The following is a 19397-nucleotide window of genomic DNA, read 5'->3' on the forward strand; positions in this document are numbered from 1 at the left end:
TTCAGCTTGATACGCTGGAACCTTCACCTTGTGACTAAAAAAAGCTCACTGACGAAAAATAAATCTCCCTAAAGAAAATAAAAAATGTTTTTTAAAAAGTGGGAGCTGACTGGGAGCGGTAAGTCTTGGTACTTGGAAACGGGACGGCCCTGCCTGACGTCTGCTTCAAAACCTCCTCATCCACTTCAGTTAAAGGCTCATATTTGTCACCGACACTCACACCTGGGCTTTCAAAAGAAATGAGATGGGTGTTTTTGGCTGAGTTTGTTCTACCCAAATTAGACAACTACAGCATCAAGGAGCCACCTGTCTGAAGGAGTTTTCAGGTGATGGGGTTATAACTACAGTCCATTCAACACCGCTCACTTTCAAGCGGCTACACCACCGTAGCGCAACACACAAGCTGGATTGTTTTCCATCACAACAAAGCAGCTTTTCCCTTGCACTTCTGTTCTCCCCCCCAACCGCACCCTTACATGTTAATTATCCTCAGTGGATTGTTCATTTAGCTCTTAACACGGTAACATACACACCACCTAACTCCTCTCCTGCACCCTCTCCGGAGAACAGACACCTTTAGAGAGCGATAGAAATTTCGAGAGCGATCATGACGATCCTACGTCATGATCGCAGTACTATAATAGTTCAATACAGAGATCTACTACATTGCTCTTAAAATTGATTTGTTGCAAAGGGAACCAGCTCCGTCATGCAAATGCTCAATCAGTTAGTGGAACATTTAACTAACGAGCAAAATTCTGGCTGTATTTTATTCCCTCCCCGGCCTAAAAAAAAAAAAAAAAGAATTTGGCAGAAAAACAAGTTAATAAGTGCATTAATTTCATGGCTCGCCATCAGGCAGTTAAGCAGAGTCGATTGCTGCCACCTGCTGCTGGTCGCCTCAGGCCTGTGCAGTTAAAGCAGCACTATGTGACTGTTACCTTAAAATAACAGCTTCAAAATTATTCTGATAATACACCGACTTGTAATATGGAGAATGGCACCTCTTTCATTCCCACCCGCCGCCCCCCCCCCCCAAACACCTGTTCTTGCACTATGTAACTTCTGTGTTCGGATGCGACGGGCCAGTGGTGCGCGCCCGGCACCCCCACCTCAGCCAACGCCCTCGCTTTCATTGTGCCACGGGGTTTGTTTCACGGGCCGCGAGCCGATCTGCCAGGCCAAGCACATCTGGTGCCTACACCGGTAGCAGGGGGCCCTGTCCCCCCTGGCGCCCTGCCTCCCCCGGAGCTGCAGCAGGCACTCAATCCACAGCTCCAGGAAGGGGCGAGGTCCATGCAACGGGCGCTGTAACCTAGGTGTCCATTATACTTGGGTTTGTGACCGACAGAATTCAAATTCGTCCGGTAAAATAAGTTATTTTAGGACAACGGACCGAGGTTTAGGACTGCGGCGTAAAATTGCAGTTACACTCAGGGACTGTAGGGGCGCCAAATTCCAAATACCAAAAGTTAAATAGTGCTGCTTTAAATCCAACCAAGGGAGGCAATGAGTGCCCTGAATTTTGCCATTTGTGCCTCTTCTTCGCTTCATAAAACGATGAACTGTTACATGATTTTTGTTGCATTTTCAGGGTCGAGGCAACCAGATGTGGGCCATTGAAATGAAAAATTGCCAAATCGATTTCACTGTCAAAAATGGTGAAAATCGTATCAAAAAGGGGTTCCATGGCTTAATGTGTGTACACTGGGCAATGTCTAACGGCTGCAACTCCACATCGCTCAGTATCAATATCATAAAGGAAATTAAAATCTTGATGACATTAACATCATAAAATGATATTCTACTGAGTATCTTTGCACTGAGTGACCACCATACAGGCCTGCAGCTAGAAACTCTTTGGGACCCACAACTACTTTGCACTAAATGTATTACGCCAATGTTTGGCCTCATGTTTTTTTTTTGTTTTTTTTCCAGATAGAATGAATCATTTGAGTTATGCTCTGTGCTGCCTGGTACAGCTCCTGCCCAATTTAATTAGTCGCGGCCCTCACAAATTGGGTTTGTCCAATTTAATTTTGTTATGGTCTCTGGGCCAATGGTCAATGGCCGCTTGGTAAACTGAGACAGTGCACGCTACTGCTTATATAAGTAAAAAGGATCTATGATAGCATTCACCATCAACGTTGTCAATCTTGATTAACATTATCAGATTTGAAAGAAATCTGATAATGTTTCCGTCCCTGCCAGACAGTGGAAGTGGTTCTGAAATTAAAAAGGATATCAACACAGAGCACTCACTTTTACTTCCCTATAGCACTTACTGATACTATACCAACAACAAATGCTGCAATTTTCTTTTAATATTGGTATTACAGATGCACAGTTTTCTGTTCATAATTTTTCCTTTAATTTATTTATTCACAACCAAAATCATATATAAAATACAAAGCTATATGAAGAAGCCCGAATCAAAATGACGGAGAACTAAGACATTACTTGAGTCCCTATTGGCCAGATGGTTGAATTAAAAAATTGCAGACTGATAGTGTAGCAAAATTGGGAAATCCTAAATTCCAATCCATGGCCAAAGGCACTGCATCATCAGTAATGTGGCAGACAAGATGGCTGTTTTCTCCATGAGACGACTTGACTTTAGAAACTTGATAGAAAAGTCTGCTTAATTTCAGATGCTGCATTTATTTTGAAACGCTGTTTCCACGTCATATCACAAACTTGCCACATGTCACACAATGATATAGTTATCAAAAAGTAAATAAATAATAATAATAATAATAATAATAATAATAATAATAATAACAATAAATATAGTTGCAGGCACAATACGCAGGGTCCAGTTTAGTCGTTTTAGGTATGTATTACAGTTTTCTGGGTTGTGTGAAAAGCAGCACAAGTTACAAAAGTTAAAACACCGTAGACTTACGTCCGGTGCACTCACGTCACTGCACGTTGCTCTTCTGGAGTTTAGTTTAAATATCCATAAAGAACAGTGTATTAAGAAGTAAGATGGTTCCAGAATGACATTTTTTTTTTGCACCGATACTCCATGTATTTGGACGTATCGGCAATATAAGCGAAAGAGTGGTAAGGAATATAAAGGAAAGCGGAAAGGAGTATGAAGCAGCTATGCTCCGTGCATGAAGGGGCAGTAAATGACCCTTCTTCACCCTCGGTATCGTGGCAGGAGGAAAATTACTTCCGAGAGACGAAGCTTGTACTTATATAACTTTGGATGATGATGTCCTAAAACTAAAGAAATTACGACTGTTTTTCGCTGATTTCTAGGACTGTAACCCACTCCTACAGGTGAGATAGGCGGCTGCCTAGGCCGGAAGAGGGAGCGATTGGGGCGCATTTTGCGCACCTGTCTCCCTCACCGACGTTACCAACGATGCGCACTAGCGATGCGCGGAGCGATTGGGTGCCCCGCCATCAACCATGTCTGTGTGTTCTGCCGTTGTCGTGTTTGAGATACTTTTAGCCCGAAAAATGCAGAAAATACAAATTTAAAAATGCAGAGCAGGCTGGACCCCTAATAATAATTATATATATATATATATAACTGCAAGCAGCAATACATGGGGTCCATTATCGACAACAATTTTTGAGTTCCCATGGAATGTACCATCAGTTCGTGCTGTCGCGCCTCTTTACGTCAGAATTACTTCTAAAACGAGCTTCCATTGAAGGCAGCATCAGCTAACGTAATGACGCGGTGACACAGGTTTTCCTAGTCCTGGTGACATGCAGAATTACTAATACTAATACGAAGGATACACTTGTGTGTTATGACTTTATCCTTAAAATGAGAAGGTGTCCGTCTCCTACCTGTATTCCACAGCACGTCACGGTGTCTCTGTGGAAGGAAATCACTCCGTGTGGAAGTTCCCAACACCACGGTTCCATTCAAAAGGATTAAACACTGCATGGCCCTCATCAACTTTTTAAACTTTTGGGACTAAAATAAAATGGACACGATTTGGACTCGTTGCTCTGGAGCTGCAAGCGAACTACATGGGAGGACACAAACACGGAATAATGTTTTCGACTGTTTTCAACTTCTACAATTTGTGTGTTACAACTGGCTCGAATGCCACAGGAGGTACACGGCACCGCGTTAGATGGGGACAGAACGCGCTAATATTCACAAAGAGGGCAAAAAAATAAAATGACGAAACGACATGCCCAGGCGTCGTCAAGCAGGTAAGGCGATACGCGCGCGCGCACGCACGCACGCACGCACACACACACACACACACACACACAGTCTGCAACCACTAGAGGGCGCAAGTACAACAACAGCAGCTTGCACGTGTCAACGTGCGTTCGTAGCCACAACCTGCACATTTATAGCAAATTGGATGATGACAACACAAAGCGTTTTAATCCACAAACTCATGTCGCTACATCGTCTGACCGGAAGTTTTCGAACGTTGGCCTTGGGGCGATGGCTACTTCATTTTGGCGGTTTTTCACTAATTCTAAACAATAGTTTTAACAGTGAACAAAATGCATTGAGGGTTACTGTGCTATTGATAAAATGCATTTATTTGGGAAATAAGAGTGTTTCAAATCATAAATTATGTTTACGTGAGGATTTAAATGACTCAGACCTACATGGATCCTGCGCGTGGACCCGCTGAGAACCACTCTGTGTTAGACGCCGACCTTGACGGAAACTTCTTTGGAATGTCTCCCATTTCAAGTGTCCTTTTTTTATTCTTACTGTGGCTCACCATCGCTTCGCTGACTCTGGATTCCTGTCGTATAAATTAAATGCAAGTAGCTGGCATGATTAAAAAATCTCCAGACTTCTGTCCATACGTCCACAGAAATGGGGACAAATCTTGTAATGGCCACATTGATCAAACCAGCCAAACTACAAGATGACGGTGGATAATTCCACCAAAATGACTTTGTCGCAGCCTAAAACTTTTTAAAATTAATCCATAAAACAATGGTCACATCCCATTCTTAGACGCTGCATTACAGCAAAGTTATGCAACTTACCGTGTAACTATCTAATGAAATGCACCGTGGGTCCACCAAATTGTCATTAAATGATCAATATTGATGTTTTTGTCTTTTGTTTGTTATTGTGATGATTTTTTTGTTCCACTATCATCCAGCCTAACTAACTATTATTGAAGGCTTTGATGGTAAAGTTGGTTCAACTGCTACTGAAAAACATACTTATTGTTACTTATTGTGGCCTTGGATAAACGAGCCTGCTGAATGTGTTCATACACTGTAAATGTAAATGACACAAAGAAAAAATAAACAATAATAAGCTGCCTACAACAAAACCAAAAAGGGGGGGGCAAAATCAAACATATTGACCATGTGCACGCTTAACAAAGTTTAACTTTTTTAATAAAGTGAGCGAGTCAGACTCCCATTCATGTCATAATTGTACAGACACACTTCAATTATAACAGAAGTGCAACCCATTAAGGCTAGTGCTGGCCTTCATGGATTTAATTTGGAAAAAAATAACTTTTGCTCCAGGAGACTGACGGCGTGAGCACAATTTAAGAGCATCACTCAATCGTCTCATGGCAGTACGTTGTTCGCCCTCATACCCATTTAATAAAACAGCAAACATTTTCAGATTGACGCCACGGAACACACTCTCTTGCATTGCTGTAGAGGCTCACTAGTGATTGGAAGATGCCACTCTCTAACTATGTGGAATTAATAAAGACCACAAACAACTCTGTGCCTGCTGGTGCAGAGACAATCCAAAGCAATTTTGGTGTCGACAGAAAATGCGATGGCTCCGGGGCTTGGATATGCAAAGGAGAGTATTTTCAGAGGGCACCAGCATCACAATGTGCATTTGCCATGATGAGGAGCAATTAATGTTCCCGGAGAGGCAGTACAACAAGAATATTAGGTGTGTATTCAGCTGTGCAGTTGGCACCAAGCAAAAACAACAACAACAAAAGTAGTTATGCTCGCTGGGTTGTTGCCAGCAGTGTGTGGTAATAAGTTATCATTTTGTTAAAAAACACAAGTCTTAAAAACATCTCATGAACACCAACACACGTCAGGGAGATCAAATATTTAACCAATGCCATTCCATTCTCTAAGAGCTTTATGTGTTTGATTTGTACCTGGCGCATGATTATGCAATTTGATCGAATTGAATTTCGATTGGATTGTGAATACAATAAAAGCGGAACTTTAAATTACCACTGCAGCTAAAAGTCAGCCTCATCTTTTTCTTACCCTTTTCTCCCCACATCTCTCTACAACCTGGCACATCATTCTCTGGCTAATGTCCCAAATCCATCCTCGCACGGACATGAGTTAATGTCCAGAACTGTCAACGAGGGTCAGTGAAGTCAATTGAGAAGTCATTTAATCCCCCACGTGCTTTTATCTCCCCCAACTGCAAATCATCCTCATTTGGCATTTAAAAGGGGACCTATTATGCTTTTCCTTATTTTCTGTCATATATATAATGTTTCAATGTCGGATGTTCATTTTAGACGTGGCCAAAGTGTCAGATAATGAGCTAAACTAATGACAAAGTAATGGCTGTGAACAAAGGCTCTCAGGCTTACCGACCGCTCTGAGCGCTCCCTTTCCAAAGGTTTTTTCTACTCTCTGCACGAGCTGACGTCAACTCGTCACGGATTTCTTAATATGTCATCTGCTCCATTTGATCTGCTGTGCGCTTCTCCAAAACCAATAAAAATTGGGTGTTTTTATTGTAGATGTATTATTAATTTTTTTTTTAAGTTACCATGGAACAAAAAAATACCAGCGTGCGACATTCCCAGTGCGTGCCAGTGTGGTGTCCGTGTCGGAACAAACTTTTAAATTACATCTTGTAGATCTAGCATGAGTGCAGATTCAGCAGCTGGATTGCTTGTTTCTCGCCTCAAATTTGTTCAAAAACAGATTTTTCAGTGAAACTTTACGGAGTAAATAAAACAGAGCCCGGAGTAAAGCTCAAACCCAATTGGCTCACAGAATCCTGAACTTGTGCTCAAACCCCATTGGCTCAGAACTAGAGGCTTGGCTGCTCATTCACAATCGAAGCTACGCACTGAAACAGCCTGTTTTGGAGCAGTCCGGGTTAAGAGGCATGTCACAATGGCTTGAATGCATAATCTGAGTGGTATTTTCAGCAAAAGAAATACAAAAACATGTTTTGGGGACCTCAGAGACATATATTCACATGTGGAAAAAGGAAAATATTAGGTCCACTTTAAAATATAGCTTTAAAATATAAGTTAATTCCTGCTTAAAAAAAGAAAGAATGCATAGCATAAAAAAAAATGATATCGAATTTAAATAAGTGAATATATATTACCGTCAGCCTCACTCCCAGCTACATGGTGGATCTTTTTGGCTCCCTGTGTGGAGAGATGCTTTATTACCTCTTAAAACCCCTTTAAGGTGACTCGTGTTTTCTTGTCGTTGTCAATTTCGTTCGATTACCTATGTTTTTGCACAATTACACTATATTTTGGGGTATATTTGTTTTCTTGTTTTAAGTGTGTAGTAACATATAAACATACAATATATGAATATGCGTTATATTGCCACTTTGTATGATGTGACATTTTTAGTGGGAGTAGTATTGCCTAAAGAAATAGACCAACTATCCATAAAAAAAGACAGACAGCTGTCCACTCCCTTAATCATGGTCAACAAATAAGCAAAATATTTCAGCTGGCCTGGTCGTCCCCTTGAGGTTGTCAGTGTTGAATGTGTGAATAGTCTCAAACACACACGCCAAACACTGACAACACAAGTCATGAGGGCGGACTTGTCTTCCCTACAAACTGGATTAGGGACAAATGGATTGAATCAAGAACATCGTTCCATCACGCTCTCGAGAACAGCTCAGTCAAAGACGAGACTGATGCAGCGTTAACTCAATTCATACAATGTTGATTCTCACCCACCCATGTAGATGTTCCTTCGACAGGACATTGACTGAAAGAAGTGCATCTGTGTTTGGCTGGGAACCTCGTTGCCTTTATAAGGCCACGAGTCCAGGGTACGTGCGCCTGTTATTTCAGGAAAGCGCTGCTAGTGTTTACATTTTCTTCAAACAGCAACTATTGAAAGAGGGATGCAGACAAAAGCCGGTGGTAGTGTGATGTGAATGGCTGGACCACGTGACGTGGTCCGGCAGCACGGCACTGCCCTCGGGTCACCTCACTGTCTCTGGAATTTCAACGGGGGAATTTCTTGCGCTAGGACGCTGTAGGCGTGGGGGGTTGGTCTGGTCGGGGATGCACCATCCGCATCACAAAGACACAGTTTGAAGTATAAGTAACCTTCCATGATCTCAACGCAGCTTTTATCAAAAATACAGGAAAACAGTTTCAGTTTTGTTATGAAGTCATATCGAGAAGAACCCAACCTAGTCACAACTCTGGTAGTATCGTAGTGGAGGGCAGCTTTTAACTGATTAGAATTCACAGAGGAAGAGTTTGTTTATAGAATTCTGCTCGCGGGGTGGAGTTTTCAGCCGCGTTTCACTCTAATGGCCGCTCAGCCGGCAAACGTCTCTACGATAAACAAATCGAAACTCCACGGTACCCGAGGCGGCCACGCTGCATTTAATGCATCACTACGCAGTCACATGCAGCCAGAACGGAAACAAACAAAGACAGAATCATCAATCACAACCAAAATTCCGAGGACCGGCAGCAGGAATCCATGAGGGAAATATGTTTGAATGCAGCCAGTCAGTGCGATTTCGGAACCAATTCTGCTGGCTCCATTTCCAAGGACTACCAGCCCCAATCCGAATACAAGATCAGAGGACTAGCTCATGATGACTGACTGAAATCGGCGTCTCTCGTCTCAACATTTCTGTTTTCCCATGTACAGAATGAAAATGTTGATCAAACATTTGAAAGATTTTTGAATAAAAATATTATTGCGCTTATATTCCATAATATTCAAATTAAAAAGGCATGAGTCTAAAGAAAGACTAAAGAAATAGGGCTACAAAGCAAAAACATTTTATATTATGATACTTGTCCATTTACAGGTTTATCCAGGCATGGAAATAAATACACAGGACAAATACTGAACTTTCATTCAAAGGATATTTGATTGACTGGGAATGACTGGACAACTTCCATCCTAATTATTGGCTCTCCAATGCTGATTGTACCCATCTTACTAACTGTGCCAATGTTTTTTTTTACACTGCAACAGATGCATGGGAATGTTATATGTGGGGGAAAAGTTTATTTTGTGACTTTTGTACCAGCGCCTTCCAAATTGAATTCCTTTTTAGGAGCAGAATGAGGTTCTATGATCTAATCTATTAATGGGCATGAGCAGGGTGATGTCAGCGGGCGCTCATTCTCTCGGTGTGACTTGTGCATTCTTTGCAGTTTCCTGTCTCACACTTCCTGAGTGAAACGCTCACATATGGCCCGTTTCCTGCCCGTTCTCACCCACTCCCAAAAAACCCGTCTGGTTCATCAGCCTCAACATGGAAAACTAAAAACACAAAAAAAAAAAAATCACAAGATGGCATAACAAAGCTTTATTTTTAAGGAAACTAGGATAGAGGTTCTAGTCAAAAAAAGGAAGTGAGAAAGTGTGATTAAGAAGTGACAAGTTATAGTCAAAGCATGTTATTGTGCCTTGGTAACCTAAAACGCTCACTGAGAGCCGAATTGTAAAGTTGCAAAACACCTTTCAAAAATCTCCCTTTGACCAGAGCTCTTTTTCAACGGGTATATACTTGTAGTATCCAAGACCTTAAACGGGGAGTCTGGATCAGAGCTCCTGTCAATAGAACAGAGGACGAGATTGAGATTTCACATATAAACATAGGGCCAGGGAATATTTTTATTCCATCAAAACCAATTGACTAGATGCACGACCAAATTAGCCTTCAAATGCAAAGGTGTCGTCTTAATCCTGCTATAAAACATATTAAAAAACCATTTGGCCCCATGTTAATAGTGTTTCATGTACTTGCACCATCAACCACCAACAACCAAACCAACGTATTAGTGCAGCACAATGTAATATCACACTAATCCACGCATCCTTTGGTTCATGTCCAGTGTGAGAAAAGTGACACCGAGTGGGTTTGAACTCTCCTTGCATTGCTGTCGTTTTAATTATTTTAATGGCTTCGTAAATGACTACTGTAATTATGGTCATTAAGACCTAATTGAAATAATGAATGGATTAATTACAAATGTCCAGTACAGGGAAAAAAGTTGATTCTCACCGATGATGCTGTGAAGCTCTTTTAAATCATCAGGATTTGAGCTTGTCAGATTTTTTGGTGTCTTGTTGTTTTCCAGATTATTTACTGGTTATTACTTATCTGGCTGTTAAAAAGTGTTTCAAATTGATTGTAAAGCAAAAGCCTCCTTTTTGCAACTCAATAGGCGTTATCTGACCAAGCAGATTCTGGGGACTCCCTGAGGGGAACTAGGAACAGGGGAGGTCCCGTGAGAACTAGATACCTTCCAGGGCTTTTTTTCTGGTTGCATTTGTGTCCCACCGCAGCAAAAGCTGCCATCTCGCGCATTTCTTAAATGGCAAGGAGCAGCCAAATAAGTTGAAAAAAACCTTTCTTGAAGGAAAATTCGATTTTTTCAGATTCGTGTTCCTTCGTGTTTTTTTTATTTCTCAACGTATTTTCAAAACAGAGTTTGCATCCCCATTTGCATTGTGGGAGCTGGCTGAATGACCCTGGTGAGGGTAAAACTTTGGAGGTGATTATCTCAGAAACACGGTTTGCCACACCCTTGTCATTAACAAGTCATAGCTTTAAAAATATTTCCTTGATTTGCACAAGTGACACCTTGTTTGGAAGCTCGTATTCTCCACTTTCAAATGATGTGCAACAAAAAAAAAAAATCGAAAGCTGACGCTAAAGTACGCGGTGGGTCACATTTGCACCGCCAGAAGGAACTAAATAAATAAATGGTAGCCCAATTCCAGACCGGACAACAAAATAAAACCAAATAAACAATATTTTTAATATATATAAAAAAATATATATATATATATAAAGATCTGTGGGGTCTTGTAGTGAAAGTAAGCTACAGCTAGTATACCAACAAAGTGTGACGGAGACTTCAACCAACAATTTGCTTGAAAGCAAGATCTCCCAGCGTCATCTGCTCTACACCTCAGAAATCTTTAAAAACGTTAAACGCCTTCCACTGGTCTGACAGTCCCCTCTCATTTCCTCGGACCTGACAATTGGCTTAGGTCCTGCAGGTCAACGCACTTCCAATCCAGTGTGGTAATGTAGGCACAGAGTCTGTGCAGCTGCTCGGACTACAACTATGATAAAGGCAACCTTCCTCTTCGTGTAATTTACGACCCACTCTCCACAAGTCATGTTGGCCTTGATTTCTCTCCCTTGTCCTTCTACAGCTTGCTCTCTCACACACACACACACACACACACACACACACCCACCCTGAATGACCTTTCTGATCCTTGCTAATCCGGTCGTAATGAAGAGAATTGGTGGACACGCGCAGTAGGCAAACAGGATCCAGTCTCCGTGTCCGTCTGGTTTCAGGAGGACAAGGTCTGACATGCTGCAGATTGGTCTGATCAGGCTCATTTTGACTTAATACCCATGAATAAATTGTCACTTTAACAGAGCAGGGCGTCAATATGACCGTCTAAACAACTTGACAATAAGATGATTTCAAAATTTGAATGATCATTTTTAAAGTTCCAAAACTGATTAAATCATATTCCTCAAGTTCCTAAAGGTAAGTTGTTTCATCTTAATATTCCTCCTTAATCTTAATAATGTATTCCTGAGGTTTATAAATTTAAATTTGGACATTTCAAAAAATGTCAATTCAAATTATGACATTCGAATTCAGACATAACATACAAAGTAGGAAAACAAAAATAAAAAATACATACAAAAATAGTATGAATTTAGAATTTAGAGTCAAAAAAATGGCCAGTTGTTTTGAATCTAAATTCTAAACATCTACATTTTAACAAAAAAAGTTTACTAAAAGTTTTGTCAAAACTTTAAAGACCAACTCAACAACATTGCTATTTTTATGGACATTTATACCCATGTAGACACCTAAACATTTGAGGATAGATATGTCATCACACTGTCAGAGGTCGGCTCCGGCATGTAGAGGGCGAGTATCCCTCCAAACACCAGATCCTCTGAATTCCTTTAACATCCACATAGTTTATGGGGTGTCACTGAGCTTTCACTAGAGCTCCTCACACTTTGACATTTGGCCACGACAATAATGACCCAGCCACTTTGTTAGGGAACCACCACGAACATGACCTGGAAGCTGTGAATGTTATCTTTCCTCACAGTGAGGTGTTTCTGTTGTGTCCTTGGCTGTGTGTGTCTAAACACAGCACGGAATACATTCCGCGGTGATGCAATCCTGTCTGTTTACTTGTTAAACAAACACAAACTTTCAAGGAGAGACTTTTCTCAGGCCGAACTGTGCAGGCAGTGACGTTTGGAGGCTTGCACGGCTCCAGGCAACTTGGTGACTACCTGGGCGTTGCTCCCGTTTGAGATGAAGGTACAGTATGCTGTGCACCTCATGCTCTATAGGTCTCTATATGCAGAATTACTGATAAAATGAATAGTTCAGATTCAGATAGAACCCTAACCCTAACCCTGTTGTATAATAACCCCTCGTGTAGTGCGTAGGTAAGTTTCATTCCCAGAACAGTCCAGCCTTTTCGGGTAGAGCGGGTCGTCCGGTAATCAGAGGGTTCCTGGTTCGATCCCCAGCCCCTCCTGACAGCACGTCTAAGTGTGCTTGAGCAAGACGCTGAACCCCTGACTGCTCCCGATGAGCAGGTTTGTGCCATGCACAGTTGCCATCGCCGTTGATGTATCAATGTGTGTGGCTAGGTGAATGTGAGGCACGTATTGTAAAGTGCTTTGAGTTGCAAAATTAGAAAAGCAGTATATAAGATGCAGTCCATTTACCACAATTCAGTGCAATTGTAGGGGATGGTAGCTCAGGCGGTGGGGCTGGTGGTCTAGTGATCTAAAGGTTGCTAGTTCGATCCCTCCTGCTAGCATGCTGTAGTGTCCTTGAGCAAGACACTTAACCCCTAATTGCTCCTGATGGCTGCGCCCGTCGGTGATTGAACAATTGTAAGTCGCCTTGGATAAAAGCGTCTGCTAAATGTAATGTAATATACATTTGGGGATGGTAGCTCAGGCGGTAGAGCTGGTGCTCTAGTGATCTAAAAGTTGCTGGTTCGATCCCAGGCTCCTCCTGCTAGCATGTTGTAGTGTCCTTGAGCAAGACACTTAACCCCTAATTGCTCCTGATGGCTGCGTCCGTCGGTGATTGAACAATTGTAAGTCGCTTTGGATAAAAGCGTCTGCTAAATGAAATGTAATGTAATTCCAGAAATCAGGGAATTTAGCAATAAAACTGAACTTAAAAAACATTTTTAAACAATTGGAATTTACCAAGTCAGACGGCAGACTGTGGCATCATGTTGGTTAGCTTTTACAGTCAATCCAGATCGTAGATTTGTCCCCCAATTATTTGCATTGAACTCCTAGTGGGAAAGATGGACCGAAAAGGCTGGACTGACTGAGACAGAAGAAAATGTTCTTTGGTTGATGATTATATAATAACCTCATAACAGTGGCCGTGGAAGTAGAGTTAACATGAAAACCATGACCACGACTATTTTCACCAGTATATAACTCTATCTTTACATTTCCTGTTGTTTACATGTCTGTGAACACAACTGGAGCAACAGACCAGGGGAAGGGGGGGGGGGGGGAGAACAGCAGAAGACAGATGATTCCACCCAGCCGGGGAAGAGTGACTTCCTGTGTGAAATCTCAGCTGTCTCAGTTTCTAACAAGGGCCGCCGTCTGTTCTGTGCACTAACTTGGAGCAGTGAGCTAAAGGGAGTGTGCCCAGCCCAGAGACAGACGCAGTGAGCTCATAGAGAAGCAGTGTTTGTGTGTGCTTACGTGCGTGCGTGCATGATGTCAGCGCTCGGCTAGTCTTTGAGTTGACTAGACTAGAGTTGAGTCTTTGAGAGCGTCTTAAAACTTTCGGACTGGAGGGTTTGAGGAATTGAGGGTGATTTAAACGGTAACAGGGTGCTGTTAGGGTTACACTGAACAAGTTGAAAACACCACAAGCTACACCCTCTGAAGCAGGTCCACCGGGATTTCCTGTTTTGGATGATATGACGGCCACACTTTACCTTACCTTCCTCATCCTGGAACGCATTCCAGGAATTCCACTTGTTTTTACTTCTTACCCAACCAAAGGACTTGAGCTGGGATTTTAGAATCCCCGATCTTAAGAGAATCATAAGAAGATCCTCCTCCTACAGTATGCGTGAAGTTCTTGCTCAGTCCTACAGTGTTTGCACTATTGGGATGGAAAGAAGGTCTTTATGTGTGATGTCTGTCTTTTGAAAGCCTTTTGGTGTATCACTGCTATTCATCTTGAATTGTTGGGAACAGCATGAAGACGAAGCATGGCATGAAGTGTCACTGCCAACACAAAATTGGCTGTACTGTTAACTTTGAAACTCTACCTCCCCACCCCCACATGAACCACAGAGAGGCAATGCTGTTTATGGCCAGTCTCTGCCAACAAAGCTCAGCGTACACCTAGAGCAGGGTTTCGCCTGAGGGAGGAACCCTCTGACAAGAGGGTTTGCGTTCCTAAATCCCGATGGAGCCCGGCCACTAACAGTACAGAGTTCTCCCAGCAGCCACTTCCTCCTCAGGCATTAGTAGAGTAATGGACTCTCACTTAAGCAAAGCATTTGGCAATGTTGCAATCATGCGCCTTACTATCACAGCATAACCCAAAGTTTTCTCCACTCTGTCTCCATATTGGCACAGTCATCTACCTAACTCATATCTTATTTCCAAGAACACAAAAGCAATGACATAGCACATTGTTCAGTGATCACAGTATCAACGACGTGATAAACTACTGGACATTAACCTTGCACGAGAATAAGACGCCACTTTTTGCACTCTCTAGTATCTACACAAGAGAAACGTAACTACACTCCATGAACGTGTAGTGGTGTAAAGCACATTTGGCCGAGAAAATGTCAACTAACAACAGGGCTTGACAGCAACGGTTGCCCAGCTGCCCTCAGCAACCAGAGTGAATCACTTGACAACCACTTTGTGGCCTCTGGTTGCCCAGTTTGGCAACCGGTTTTTAACATAAAAAATAGGGACAGCAAACAGCTAAACGTGCACCCCAAAAATAAATAAATTATTTTAATATTGCTGTCACAGTCTGAACCAGAACACCGCACGTGCGTTGGGGTTGTACTCACGTGCCCAATTGTGCATCCACCTGTGGGCACATGCACCTGTTTTAGAGACAATGGCGAAGCAAATGAAGTTGTTTGACTGTGGGGTGAAAAGCTCGACTAACCCATCAACACCACAAACTAATGCGCAATTTGATTTAATTGACAAAGAACCTGAACGAAATACAAAAATTAAATTGGGGGGCTTAATAATATTTTATCCGTCTGAGAGAGCGACGCTATCCCATCTAAAGCTGATCTGAAAGCTTCACCTCTGACCAAACACGTTTGTCAATATACAACTAAGCCCCGCCCCCTCCCTCGTGAACAGGTTGTGCTTGTAAACACAGTAGACACGGAGTTGGCGTCGAGAACTCTGAGAACAAACAGAAAGATGATGTATCGTTGGGACACATACATCCATAATTTGCCGTTTCTTTGGATATTTAAGTTCCGGCCCAAAGCAGACGGTAAATATTTATTGTGTAAAATATGTCAACGGGACATCCCGACGAAGATTTATTTGTTTAGACCCACTTGCCATAGTTATTTGGTTTTCTGATTTGATCAAAATTGTATTTTAGTGAAATGTTAAATAAAGCAACTGCACTTGTTGCTTATTGTAAACGAACAGAAATTATTTTATTTCAAATAGTAATATTGACTTATTTTTATTGATTTATACTGATTTATATTTATATTGATTTATTTTTAAAAAGGCGTTAACTGACGGGAATTATTTTATTTTGAATATTCAATAAAAATATAATACATCCACGTGCCTCTGATGTAATTCTTAATATACAGTAGCGTGCCTTTCAATTGCTTTTAAGCTCAATAAACATAGATAATATTTTAGCGGAATCTCTCCCATTTGTCCCGGAAATTGAAATCTCCCAGGACACGCGGACCAGCACCAATTATATCTAACGGAAACTTGGAGCCTGGCAACCACTTATACTAGGGTGGACCCTGCCAAAAAGTGGAAAGACTGAGTATGTTTACTGGTTGAACAACAAGGACTAGAGGTGACCATTATCACACAGTATCTACACTGCTCGGACATATGTAGACTGCTAGAAAGTGGTTTCTCTGGCTGCCGACAGTATTTATTCAGCAAAAGGTACTTGAGCACTTTGTGATTTCCTGTAGTTCAAGAGTTACAGTTTTAGATACCCTTGGGTGGGAGTCAGGAAGGAGTTACAGCAGCAGTTAGAAAAGTAACAGTCCAGAGGACTCTACAAGTTCACCAAATAAGACATTTTTTTACATTTACACTTTAAACACAAGCTCGAGAGAAAGTCACGGGAGGCGAGCCGTTGCAATGGCTTTTGAAAATGAGTGACAGGATTGTCTCCGAGGTAAGTCAATCAGTCAGCCCCACTCCAGCCGCAGATCTTCTGATCTCTCAAGGACAGTGTGCGCCAATGACCGACACTTGAGCTTTTCAGATGCAGACAGTCGGCTCTCAACTTCTAATACAACTCGAATCCTCAAACCACCAAGTAGAAAAAGACCACCACACCGAGCGAGTTCAATAAAATGACTGAACATTGATGTAGCTCAAAGCCTCTGGGTGGTATAGTAATAGTTTGCGCTGCCTTCAGTGACAGCCTGTGGTGATATAATGCTGATATTTCTGTTCAAATTGATCGAGGACACATGACGGCAATTGAAATGACACATAACCTCGCAAAACTTATACAAGCTGCACAAACCACTGGAACTTCATGGATTTATCGACTCCATGAGGATTTTAGTGCATTTAGTTCAGTAGCAACTCTACTACTGTGACTGTGACATACAGTTGGACCAAAGTGTTTGCTAAATGACAGAATGTAATGTAATATCAATCTGTCCGCCGCCTGAAAAAATAAAAACTTTCTCCCCAACTATCTTGAACTATTTTAAAAAGTTTCGGCCCTAAGAGTCACAACAACATTTCTCCCTACCGAAGCCTTTCCGGTTATACAGTATTGATCAAGAAAGTACGTGACATGTTGAGTGCTTTTCAAGCAAATGCAGCAGGTGAGACACTAGATAGAGAGCTTACTTAGTGTAGCTGCTATTTGCTGCTATTAAGACATCAATAATTACTTGAAGCTCATCTTGCAGCACACAGAAATAGCTGCAGCATGACAACATGTGATGTTTACATCTCCCTGAGAGAATACACAGTGAACTGATGAGTTCAGCTTGACTCTGCTTTGCTTTGGTTTGGACGATTTAATGTTACTTGAGAGTTATTAGCTCATTCCATCATGTAATAATCAATGTATTTTCAGCTCTGAATCGGTACTGTAAAACTTATTTTTGCAAGTTTTAAACTTTATCTAAAAATGTGTTAATTACAAAATAATGTCTGTTATCAAAAATATATATATATATTTAATGTGTCTAGGGAGAGAGATGTATGTATGTATGTATGTATAGGACGGAGATACTATCCAAGTACAACAGTGGATGGTCTAGTCCTGGGGTTCTCAACGTGCAGGTCCAGGAACCGCCAGTGGTCCTCCTAGAGGTTCCCGGGGGTCCCCAGTAAATTGATGAACAGTCAAACTTCACCGTTATATAATTTGCAAGACATTAGCACCAATAGAGATACAACTTTTTTTCCCCTTAACTATGTATTACTTATGGAAGTTTGGTGTAAACCATATCTAACATTTACATATTTAAATGATGTCTGTATTTCCGTTTATGTTCACTTACTGTACATTCGCAACGTTTTGTTTTCCACTTGCTTTGGCAATGTAAACATATCTACCATGAGAAAGACTGACTTCTGCTGAGCAGCTCAACCTTCTGCAACTTGGAGTAACTGCAGGGAGGGGTCACCCTCACATCCAGTGCTGCATGCTGACAGGCTTCCCTGGCCTGACGGTTCAGAGCCCAAACACCTACCAGCTTTTTGTTTTTGCCCTCCTCCTCGCTGGACTTCTTTTTAGGGGGTTTATTGGGGTCGTCCCCACCGCTCGCTTGATCCATCATGAACTTATAGTTCCAGCTGGCGGAAAAATTAAAAAAATTTAAAAATAGAAATACGGCAGACCTCTTGAAGTCAGAACTCCCGGGAAGTTTAAGTCCAACTCCAGGTGAGACTTGCAGAAGAAAAAAAAAGGACGAGGGTTAGGTCGACAGCTCGTCAAAAGCCATTTCCGATAAAAGAAAAGTGTAATCCAGATAATTCATCAGTGCTTATCCAGTTGTAGATGCAGGTTACCACAGGGAGAGGTGTGGTGTTTCCCAGCTCACACAGTGGGAGGGGGAGATCCTGAGAAAACAATGTCATTATTAGCAAAACCAGGAGCAATTCAGCTGAAAATCTAACTGATGATTTCTGTTTATAGAAACATTATTATTGCTAATGTTATCATCATTTGAACCAGAGTTTTTATCATTATCACCATTACATATTAGCTTGTTATGAAGTTGTTATTACTATTCTGATATTATTCAACAGAGATAGCACATGGGGAGAGCCAAAAGTCCAGCTGTTTTTTATGTGGTTACAGATGGCAGAGGGTGGAATACAGTTTTCCCAACATGCACACACAGCAACACTGATGAACGCCCAGTTCCCTGACAACAAACTTCACACAATTTCACCAATACTGTTCGAGCGGAGTAAACCGTCATTGCACAACGACGACTCCATGGCATGCAACGTGCGTCAACAATCCCACACTAGCAGAGTTGATGACAAACAACAACGACAAGACCCATTTGGGCAACTAGACAACCGACAACCAAATAAAACAGGACTAGCCTCCAGTGGAAATCACCGTGGCTCTCCGCTTGGGCGACTTTGCAAACACTATCCGCTTGGCCGGGCTGCTCTGGTGACACACCCGCAATGTGCTATTCGTGCCGGGGCGACATTCCAATCCACAAAACGACGCACAATCGGGCGCCGCGGAACAATAACAAGAACACATCAGAAGAAACTCACGCGATCCCATCCGCGGCTTAGCGTCGCAACCGAACCCGAGCGCCAGGCCCTCGCCCCTTTCCCCGCCCGCCGCCGATTCCGATCGGCGGGAGAGCCGCGCGGGGAGCCGCGACTGGCGCCGCGATTGGCCAACGCGGCCGTCCGTCAAGGGGTCGACGCGGCGTCCGGG

At 42.2% G+C, this 19397-nt stretch overlaps 1 protein-coding gene across 1 annotated transcript in view; it reads right to left on the bottom strand.

The window, feature by feature from the left end:
• Positions 1–19195, bottom strand: part of diaph2 (diaphanous-related formin 2) — a 436878-nt gene extending 417683 nt beyond the window's left edge. Inside the window, exons 1-2 of the mRNA XM_080007732.1 lie at positions 19062–19195; positions 18181–18550 (exon numbers count right to left, since the gene is read on the bottom strand). Of these exons, the coding sequence (XP_079863858.1) occupies positions 18181–18267 (87 nt within the window). The 5' untranslated portion in view covers positions 18268–18550; positions 19062–19195. The remainder of the gene's footprint in view (positions 1–18180; positions 18551–19061) is intronic.
• Positions 19196–19397: the final 202 nt, after the last annotated feature.

Source organism: Zeus faber (genome assembly GCF_960531495.2).
Source record: "Zeus faber genome assembly, chromosome: 10".
NCBI lineage: Eukaryota > Metazoa > Chordata > Actinopteri > Zeiformes > Zeidae > Zeus > Zeus faber.